At 66.3% G+C, this 9,934-nt stretch overlaps 1 protein-coding gene across 5 annotated transcripts in view; it reads left to right on the forward strand.

Annotated features, from left to right (window-relative positions):
• FAM83H (family with sequence similarity 83 member H) overlaps positions 1–9,436 on the forward strand; it is a 13,461-nt gene extending 4,025 nt beyond the window's left edge. For 2 of the 5 annotated variants that reach the window (XM_045455488.1, XM_045455489.1), the window contains exons 2-5: positions 3,187–3,648; positions 4,483–4,647; positions 4,722–4,846; positions 5,044–9,436. In XM_045455488.1, coding sequence (XP_045311444.1) covers positions 3,187–3,648; positions 4,483–4,647; positions 4,722–4,846; positions 5,044–7,798 — 3,507 coding nt within the window. In that variant the 3' untranslated portion in view covers positions 7,799–9,436. Of the gene's footprint in view, positions 1–43; positions 3,079–3,161; positions 3,649–4,482; positions 4,648–4,721; positions 4,847–5,043 lie in introns of those variants that run through there. The other 3 variants (XM_045455491.1, XM_045455490.1, XM_045455492.1) reach the window with 3 other exon arrangements.
• The last annotated feature ends 498 nt before the right edge of the window (positions 9,437–9,934 follow it).

Raw genomic sequence — 9,934 nt, forward strand, 5'->3', positions numbered from 1 at the left:
GCCCCCTCCCCCGGCTCGAGCGGGGCGGGGCGCGCCGGAGGGGAGGGGGGGGAGGGGGAGGCCGCGGCCGGGCCCGCGGGGCGGGGTCGGCGCGCTCGGCGCCCCTCGGCGCGGCCTCACCTGGGCGGCGCTCCCACCCGCACCTGGGCCGGGGCCGCGAGGCCGGCAGCGGGGTCGCGGGAGCGCGGGGGCCCGGCCAGGTGGGCCCGGGCGGGGAGCGGAGGGCGCCGAGGCCGCGTGTGCCGGGGTGGACGGGCGCGCCCTCGCACGACGCCGGCCCGGCAGGGGCCGAGTGGGAAGGGGCCGGGTGGGGGTGGGGGGGTTGCCGAGGCCATCCGCGCTCGCTCCCTCCCTCGCGGCCTAGCTGGAGCCTGGGGAGAGTGCCGGGCCCGGCCTGACCCCTTCCCTGGGGGCGTCTGGGCCTGGGGACGGCTGGGGTGGCCCAGGCGGTCTGGTTTCCTGCGTGGAGCGTAGGGAGAGCGGGAGGCCCGCGTCCCCTCGCGCCCGGAGTCCCGAACTGGGGCGGGTGGAGGGGACGCCAGGCCTGGGCGGTCGCTGACTCCTTGGGTGCAGTAATCCCTTTCGGTCCTGCGGGGCACACCCCGAAAACTACGACTCGCCAACTTCCAGTCTGTGAGTCCCATCGGGCCGACCCCCGTCCCCCTCCCGCGCCCCCGCCTCCATATGCCTAACGCTTCCACATGCTTCCTGCGGTGAGCCTCCCGCACACGTCCGCACGGAGCCCGGGGTCACCTCCTGTGCAATAGCCCCAGAGCCTTCCCTCCTTCCCGTCACTTAGAAAACCCACCTCCTGCCCAGGTGGGAAGGACCCACGCTCTGAAAGCTCCTAGAGCCCTCAGGGCCTTGGAGGATTTGTCGGCCTTGGGTCAGAGGTCAGAGGTCAGCAGCGGAGGTGCAGATCCCTGCTGAGTCATGGGCTTGGGTGGGATAGTGCCCCTCCCTCCCTTAGGGCAGGCCTGCGGAGGACCACGGGTTCCCCAGAGGGGGCTGGAGAGCGGCCTCTGCCCGGTCCACAGTTCAGGGGTGTGCAAAGTGAAAGGACTAAGGTCATTGGATTATGGATGTATTATGGCGTGAGGCCATGCAGGGTCACCGGTGTGGTCAGTCAGGATGGGCACCCCCTTCCTGGTGGGCCCCGGGGGATGAGCTGGCGCCTTGTTCATCATGGGATTTCCACCCCCCACCCCCCCCCCCCACCCCACCCCCATTGCAGGCAGCCTGGACAGGTTGTGTTGAATCCCCTTCTGAGTAAAGTGCAGGGGGCGGGGTCCCTTCTGTGGTTCCCCACCTTGGGAAGTGCTCCCTCTCAAATGTAGTGAGCAGGAAAGTGCCCCCAAGCCCTGCCTGGCCCGACACTGACCCCATACAGCCAGGTCCACAGTGTCTGCCCAGAACCACCCTCTGTCAGATACTGTGTGAGACACGCACCACCCCCCCCCTCCCCAGCCCCGGGGTCAGGCACAGTGGGAGGCCCCACTACAGACAGGCCTGCACCTTGTTCCTTAACGTGGTCCTGCTATGAGGACAGCATGGGGATCCTGTATGGAACCACACCAGAGGGTGGTGCCCCCATGAGGGAGTGTCCGAAGAACTTTTCCTTAATACACCAGGTAGCATCTGCTGGATGTGGACGGGATGGCACAGAGAAGTACCCCCCCTCCCATCTTCGGGTTAGCTTGTCCCCCACCCCAGAAGGTGGACAGGCCCCCCTACCTAACCTTCACATCATGCTCAGCCTGTCACCGAAGGTGGACAGGAAAGTTTCCTCAGGTCACCGCACACAACAGTCTTGGTCCCAATGTTCCCTGGCTGCCCAGTGACCCCATCCAGTCGGCGTCACCCGCCGCTCCTGCTGAGCAGGGCACACTGGGGAGTCTTGCAGGACCGGCATCCAGGAACCCGTGAGCCGGGCTGGATCTGAAATCCAGCTCAGTCCCAGCCCCAAGTTGCAGCCTCGGTGGGGTGGGCAGTGCGTGGGGCTCTCCTTCCAGGGTATCCAGGCAGTTCTGGCGATTGTGGATCCAAAAGCGGCCCCCACGTGTCTTCCGGAGCTAATGGTAGCTCCTCCCAGCCTAGGTCCCCACGGGCCCTCGGGGAACAGGTGGACTGGAGCGGGCCACGCCTGGCTTGGGTGTCAGTGTGAGGTTGGGGCAAGTGGTGAGGACAGGGAGGCACATTTGGAGCCCAGGATGAGCCTGACGGCCACAGCAAAAGGCTCTGATTTCACCTGGAACACAGTGAGAAGCAGGGCATGACCGGAGACTTGGGAAGACCACCGCTGCCCACGTCTGCTGGGGGTTGGGGGGGCGCTCGGGAGATTTTATCTGGAAATAAATAGTGGCTAAAAACAGTGGAGGGGTGGGCCAGAGGGAAGCAAGTGGTCCCGGTGGGCAGGGGTCAGAGTTGGAAGGGCTGTGAAGTCCGTGAATGGGCTGTGGGGCTCACGGTGACCCATAGGATGGGGTCCCCCATAGGAAGTTCTTGAGCTTCACGCCGAGTCCTGGGACAAAAGTAGTGACAGGTTTGTGTGCTGAGCTCATGTTGGGCCAGGTGTGGTATCAGGTCGACCCTGACAGCTGCATTTTCCAATGGAGATAATGAGCCAGAGAGGCAGTGAGTGGCCCTGGGTCCCCTCTCAGCCCCCTGCACTGCGGACAGACACAGGCGGGGGGCCACCCGACTGCTCGGTACACACAATGCCAGAGGCCCACGAAAATACATTGATGCCAAAGGCAGAAGGAAAAAGTGACTATAATAAAGAATCCGGTCTGGATCGTGTTTTCCTTATAACAACAATCATAAAATACTGATTTTCTTCTATGGAGGAAGGGCCCACAAAGAGGTGCCTGGGTCACGGAGTTCCTAAAATAACCCCGAGCGGGGTCTGCGTGCAGCCGGAACCCCTGCGGGGAAACCTGGCTGCAAGCACTCCTGAGGTCCTGGCCGGAGCAAGGGCCCAGCCAGCACGGAACAACATGAGACAGGGCCGGGGGCGGGCCTGTGCTTGGGCGCTTAGCTGGCCTGCCCCAGCTGGGGGGCAGTCTGGAAGGCCTGCAGGTATGGCCTGCACTCCACCAGCCCTTTTCTACAAAGGGTGTGTCTGCTGGGAGGGTGGGGTGGGCACGGAGCCCCTGCCCCAGTAACGTGTCTCCCCGCCCCTCCCAGGCCGCTGGCCCCGACATGGCCCGTCGCTCCCAGAGCTCCTCGCAGGGGGACAACCCACTGGCGCCTGGGTACCTGCCGCCTCACTACAAAGAGTACTACCGCCTGGCGGTGGACGCCCTGGCTGAGGGCGGGCCAGAGGCCTACAGCCGCTTCCTGGCGTCCGAGGGGGCACCTGCCTTCCTGTGCCCCGAGGAGCTGGAGCATGTGAGCCGTCACCTGCGGCCCCCACAGCATGTTGCTCGAGAGCCCCCTGAAGGCAGTCCTCCCAATGTGGACATGGATGGCTCCTCAGGCACCTACTGGCCCATGAACTCAGACCAGGCAGTGCCTGAACTCGACCTAGGCTGGCCCCTGACCTTCGGCTTCCAGGGCACTGAGGTTACCACCCTGGTGCAGCCACCACCACCTGACAGCCCCAGCATCAAGGATGAGGCTCGAAGGATGATCCGCTCAGCCCAGCAGGTGCGCTGTCATGGGCTGGGTGGACCGTGGGGGAAGGGCAGCCCGAGCTGGACCCTGAAGCATGAGTAGGAGTGTGCAGGTGGAAGAAATATGAGCATGCCCAGCTTCGGGGGCAAGGGTGAGGCCAGGGTGGCTGGCCGCGCCTTTCCAGCCTTCAAGCACCAGCGAGGGCTCCCTGGCTGACAACTTTTGGGGTCACCAAGGGTCTGGTTATTGCAGGCTGCATGCTGCACAGGCTTGCTTGCCGGTGGTCCTGGCCAGTGTCCAGAAACTCAGGGGCTCTGGGATGGCTGCGCACGTCTCCTGGTTGGATTTATGGTTCAGAAAAGTCTCTCTAGTTTTAACTTTGACCCAGCTGAGGGCTTCTTACCCCCACCAAACAGGTGGCAAGCAGCAAAGGAAGCCTGGTAAATCTTGGAGGTGGGGGCCACAGGTCCTGCAGCTAAAGACCCCAACTGCCCTCTGCACCCCGGGCAGCACTAGAGCCTGGGCTCCGCCATCTATGGGGTGGGGTGGCGGGGGCTGTCGCAGGGCTTTCGTTTGCCTTTGCCCCTTCCCAGAAGGAGGTGGACCCTCTGTGCCTGCCTAGAAGGCCCTGTCCGGCCATCATGGGCCACCCACCCGCCAGCAGCCCCACAGCCCCCCATGATAGGCCTTTTCCTCCCGAGCCCTGTTCCCCGACAGGGTCCCTCCTCTCCTCTGGGACGGGCTAGAGGACAATTTGCAGTGTTTGTGGGCGATCCAGAGGCCCCCGTGCGGGCCATGCAGGTATGGCCAGAGAATGGTGGGGACAGCAGAGGGGTCTCTCCTCTGTCCCTAACTCGACCCCTGCAGGTGGTGGCCGTGGTGATGGACATGTTCACCGACGTGGACCTGCTTGGGGAAGTGCTGGAGGCAGCGGCACGCCGCGTCCCGGTCTACATCCTCCTGGATGAGATGAACGCGCAGCACTTCCTAGACATGGCTGACAAGTGCCGTGTCAACCTGCACCACGTGGATGTGAGTGACAGAGAGGGGGCGGGGAGGGAGGTGGGAGACTCCCGCGCACAGACCTAACGCCTCTCGCTCCCCAGTTCTTGCGTGTGCGCACTGTGGCGGGCCCCACCTACTACTGCCGCACTGGGAAGTCCTTCAAGGGCCACGTGAAGGAGAAGTTCCTGCTGGTGGACTGCGCCGTGGTCATGAGTGGGAGCTACAGGTGCGCCCGGCCCCGCAGCCCCTGCACCTCCCCACCTAAGGGCCTCCCCTGCAGAAGCCCGGGTCCCGCAGCCCCTGACGCGCCTCCGCCCCGGGGTTCTGGTAGGCTTCACGCTTCCGGGGCGGGCCGCAGGTGAGGGCTCTGCGGCCCTCGCGGCTGCTTGGCCCCGCCCCTGACCCGCCCCGCCCCGCCCGCAGCTTTATGTGGTCCTTCGAGAAGATCCACCGAAGCCTGGCGCACGTGTTCCAAGGCGAGCTGGTCTCCAGCTTCGATGAGGAGTTCCGCATCCTTTTCGCGCAGTCCGAGCCGCTGGTGCCCTCGGCCGGGGCGCTGGCCCGCCTGGACGCTTACGCCCTGGCTCCGTACGCGGGGGCTGGGCCCCTTATGGGCGGCCAGGTGACCGGGGCGCCGACCCCTTTCTCCTTCTCTAAGCGAGCGCACCTCCTGTTCCCACCGCCCCGGGAAGAGGGCTTGGGCTTCCCCTCCTTCCTCGACCCCGACCGCCACTTCTTGTCGGCCTTCCGCCGGGAGGAGCCCACGCGGATGCCCGCGGGAGCCCTGGAGCCGCACGCGGGGCTGCGGCCGCTGTCGCGGCGGCTGGACGCCGAGGCGGGACCGGGCGGGGAGCTCGCGGGCCCGCGGGGCTTCTTCCAGGCCCGGCATCTGGAGATGGACGCCTTCAAGCGGCACAGCTACGCGGCCGCCGACGGCGCGGGCGCAGTGGAGAACTTCGCGGCCGCGCGGCAGGTGTCGCGGCAGACGTTCCTCAGCCACGGTGACGACTTCCGCTTCCAGACCAGTCACTTCCACCGCGACCAGCTCTACCAGCAGCATTACCAGTGGGACCCGCAGCTGGCGCCGGCGCGCCCTCAGGGCCTGTTCGAGAAGCTGCGCGCCGGCCGCCCCGGCTTCGGCGACCACGACGACCTCGCGCTGGGGGGCGGGCCACGCTTCCCCGAGCTCGGTCCGGACGGACACCAGCGGCTGGACTACGTGCCGTCCAGCGCGTCGCGCGAGGTGCGCCACGGCTCGGACCCCGCCTTGGGCCCCGGGCCCCGCGGCCTGGAACCCGGCGGGGCCCCGCGCCCCAACCTTGGCCAGCGCTTCCCGTGCCAGGCGGTGGCGAGGCTGGGCCCGGAGGCCGCGCCCGACGCGGAGCCCGAGCGCAGGGGCGGCCCTGAGGGGCGGGCCGGGCTGCGGCACTGGCGCTTGGCCTCCTACCTGAGCGGCTGCCATGGCGAGGACGCGGCCGACGAGGGCCTGCCGGTACCCATGGAGGCCGAGGCCTACGAAGACGATGTTCTGGTGCCCGGGGGACGAGTGGCCCCCGGGGACCTGCTCTCCTCGGCCTCCCGCGGGCCCGCACTCTTCCCGGCCAAGGGCGGTGGCGACGGCCTGGAGCGCGAGGGCCCGGAGGAGGCGGGCCTGGCCAAGCAGGATTCCTTCCGCTCGCGCCTGAACCCGCTGGTGCAGCGCAGCTCGCGCCTGCGCTCCTCGCTGATCTTCAGCGCTTCGCAGGCCGAGGGCGCGGGTGGGGCCACGACGGCCACCGCTGAGAAGGTGCAGCTGCTGCACAAGGAGCAGACGGTCAGCGAGACACTGGGTCCCGGCGGCGAGGCCGTGCGCTCCGCCACCTCCGCCAAGGTGGCCGAGCTCCTGGAGAAATACAAGGGCCCGGCGCGTGATGCCGGAGGGGCCGGGGCTCCGGTCACAGTCGCCAGCCACAGCAAGGCTGTCGTGTCCCAGGCGTGGCGGGAGGAGGTGGTGGCGCCGGGTGGCGCAGGAAGCGAGCGCCGCAGCCTCGAGAGCTGCCTGCTGGACCTGCGCGACTCCTTCGCACAGCGGCTGCATCAGGAGGCCGAGAGGCAGCCCGGAGCGGCCACGCTCACTGCCACCCAGCTGCTAGACACGCTGGGCCGGAGCGGCACCGACCGGCTGCCCTCTCGCTACCTTTCTGCCCAGGGCCGTTCCTCCTCCCCACAAGGGCGGGACAGCCCCCCGCTGGAGGGAGGCGCCCGCCAGGCGCCCCACGCTGAGCCAAAAGGGAGCCCCACCTCTGCCTACCCTGAGCCGAAAGGGAGCCCCACCTCGGCCTATCCCGAGCGCAGGGGTAGCCCCGTGCCTCCTGTGCCAGAGCGCAGGGGCAGCCCCGTGCCCCCCTTGCCGGAGCGCAGGGGCAGCCCCGTGCCCCCCGTGCCCCCCGTGCCGGAGCGCAGAGGCAGCCTCACCCTTACCTTCTCCGGGGAGTCTCCCAAGACGGGGACCGCGGAGGAGCCCTCCGGCGGCCCCATGGAAGTCCTGCGCAAGGGCTCCCTGCGCCTCCGTCAGCTGCTGAGCCCCAAGGGTGAGCGGCGCACGGAGGATGAGGGCGGCTTCCCAGCGCCACAGGAGAACGGGCAGCCAGAGAGCCCCCGGCGGCCGTCGCTGGGCAGGGGTGATAGCGCTGAGGCTGCCGCCGGTGACGAGAGGAGCCCGCGGGCGCGCATGACCTCCGCCACGGCCAATGCCTTGTACAGCAGCAACCTGCGGGATGACACGAAAGCCATTCTGGAGCAGATCAGCGCCCACGGCCAGAAGCACCGCGGGGCCCCGGCCCCAGGCCTGGCTCACAGCAGTCCCGAACTAGGCCGCTCACCAGCTGCCGGCGGCCTGGCCCCGGACATGTCCGACAAGGACAAATGTTCTGCCATCTTCCGCTCGGACAGCCCGGGGACACAGGGCAGGCTGAGCCGCACGATGCCCGCCAGCGCGGAGGAGCGCGACCGGCTGCTGCGTCGCATGGAGAGCATGCGCAAAGAGAAACGCGTCTACAGCCGATTCGAGGTCTTCTGCAAAAAGGAAGAGGCCGGGGGCACGGGGGCAGGGGAGGCCCCTGCAGAGGAGGACACCAGGGACAGCAAGGTGGGCAAGTTCATGCCCAAGATCCTGGGCACCTTCAAAAGCAAGAAGTGAGTCTCCTGGCCCAGCAGCAGCCCAGGTCCAGGTGCCTGCGTCACTGCCACCCACGAGGCAGAGCACCTGCTCTCACGGGGCGAGGGGGTGGGGGGGGGGTGGGCAGGGCCGCCCGCGGAGCACAGCCTGAGCCTGGCTCCGCCCCGAGCTCACCCAGCGGGGGGCCTGCCTTTTGCCTCTGGCCTCTCCCCTCTGGGGCTCCAGCCCCTCACTGCCCTGCGCCTCTGGCTCCATGCCCGCCCCTGTGCCCTGAGCCTCCCCCTTCAGATTCCTCTGCCTCCACCACCTGGTTGAGCTTCAGGTCCCATATAGACCTTCATTTGCCTCAGGGCTTCATCTCTTTGTGCCTTAGGCCCCCACCTTTTGGGGGGCCCACCTCTTTCTGCCTCGGCCCCCATCTTCTTGGGGGGCCATCTATGCACCTCAGCCCCCCATTCTTTGGGGGCCTCACGTCTCAGGGCTTCCGTGTCTCAGGGTTCCCCTCTGCTCACTGCCTCCCCGCTCTGCTGCTGCTTGGTCCTTCTTTCCCGGCTCCCGGCAGCCCCTGCCCCTCTCCCTCAGCCTCCCCCCTCCCCAGAGCCCGGTGTGTGTCCCCCCCCCCCCCTCACCAAGACAGGTGGCTCAGGTCTCACTTCCTGCCCTGCTTGCTCTCCTCACTGCCTCCCTCTCTGCCTCCTGGTACCTTTTGTAGCCGCCCATCCTCTCCCTGTGGGGACAGAGCTGCTTGTGGGTGACGCGTGATGGGGGTGGAGCCAGACCCAAAGGCGGTCCCTCAGGAGGCGCTGTCCTGTCTGCTGGGCCACTGGCAGATGGGGACACAGAGGACCTGAGAGACTGCCCTGCCAAGAGAACTGAGGCAGGCCTGGCCACATCCTGGCCGTGCTCCAGCCAGCACCTGGTGAGGGGTAAGAGCTCCGAGTTTTGCACCACAAAACCCTTCAGGTGGATGAGGCCGGCCCGAGAAGGGCTGGATGTGGAATGCTGGGCCAGTACTCACGGGTGAGGGCTCTGGTTCAGGTCCCAGCCGACCCCAAGTCCTCCCTGTTCTGGCTCCTTTCTTCTTTGTCACCAACCCACGAGATCGGAGTTTCCCTGCCGACCTTTCTTGTGTCTTTTTCACCTGTGGAGAGTGACTTTCGTTTGGAATGACACATTTTGGCACCAAATGCTGAGGAAGACCCCTGCTGTAAGTTTTAACATTGTGCAATTAGTGTTTGTGCAACAGTTTTGGGGGTTTAAGTGTAAGAAATGGCAGTCACTCGGACCGGGGAAGGACTGGACACACGAGGTCACTGAGCAAAGGCAGTACTGTGACTCCACGTGGCAGGAGAGGGAGGCTGGGGGGACAGTTGCTCCTCAGCAGCTCAGTCTGGTTACCAAAGCCACAAGCCAGGTGAGGTGACAGCAGGGACTTTGGGCCAGGTGGAAAAGGTCCCCCAGGAGCCAGATGCGCTGCAGTGCCCTTGGCCTGGCCGCACTTGCTGATAAGTCCGCTTGCACCCTCCTGGTGCTGGCCTGTTGCCAAGGGGGAGCCCTGGCAGCCTCCTGTGTGCGTCCTCTGCGTCGTGCCGAATAACATCTCAAATGTGACCCTGCACATTTCGGTGTTAACAATAAAACACAAGATTTTCCAACACATTCCTAAATACCTATGACCGCCCAGTTGTACGTTGCAAACTTTAGTCCTGTGAACTTGTTAGATGTCCCTCTGGACTCCACCGCCCATCCCTGTGGGGACCACGGAAGACCCCACCTGCCCACCTGTACCGCAAACACCTCTCGCCACATCCCCTAACCTCGAAGAAAGACTCCTTCCACCTCAGCCCTCTCCCGTGACCGTGATCGTGACCGGCTCCCCTTCAGGGCTAAACTGCTTTAGCCCACTACTCCCGCTCCCCACTTCCACCAGCCCTGCGCCCCTCACTGGTGCGCCCCTGGGGGGATCCGGGTCACCGAGCCCACACACACTTCCCAGCCTCCCCTGCGCTGGGTGCCCAGATGTCTGGACCTCTCAGGGCCCCCAGGTCTGTGTTCGCAGGGGTGGGCTTCCTGGGGCCTCGCCTGCTCCTTTCTGGGCTGCCGTGCCACTTCCCAGGGCCTCATCTGCCCCCCTGTCCATCAGCCGGGGGCTCTAGG

This window comes from Leopardus geoffroyi, chromosome C3 (genome assembly GCF_018350155.1).
Source record: "Leopardus geoffroyi isolate Oge1 chromosome C3, O.geoffroyi_Oge1_pat1.0, whole genome shotgun sequence".
NCBI lineage: Eukaryota > Metazoa > Chordata > Mammalia > Carnivora > Felidae > Leopardus > Leopardus geoffroyi.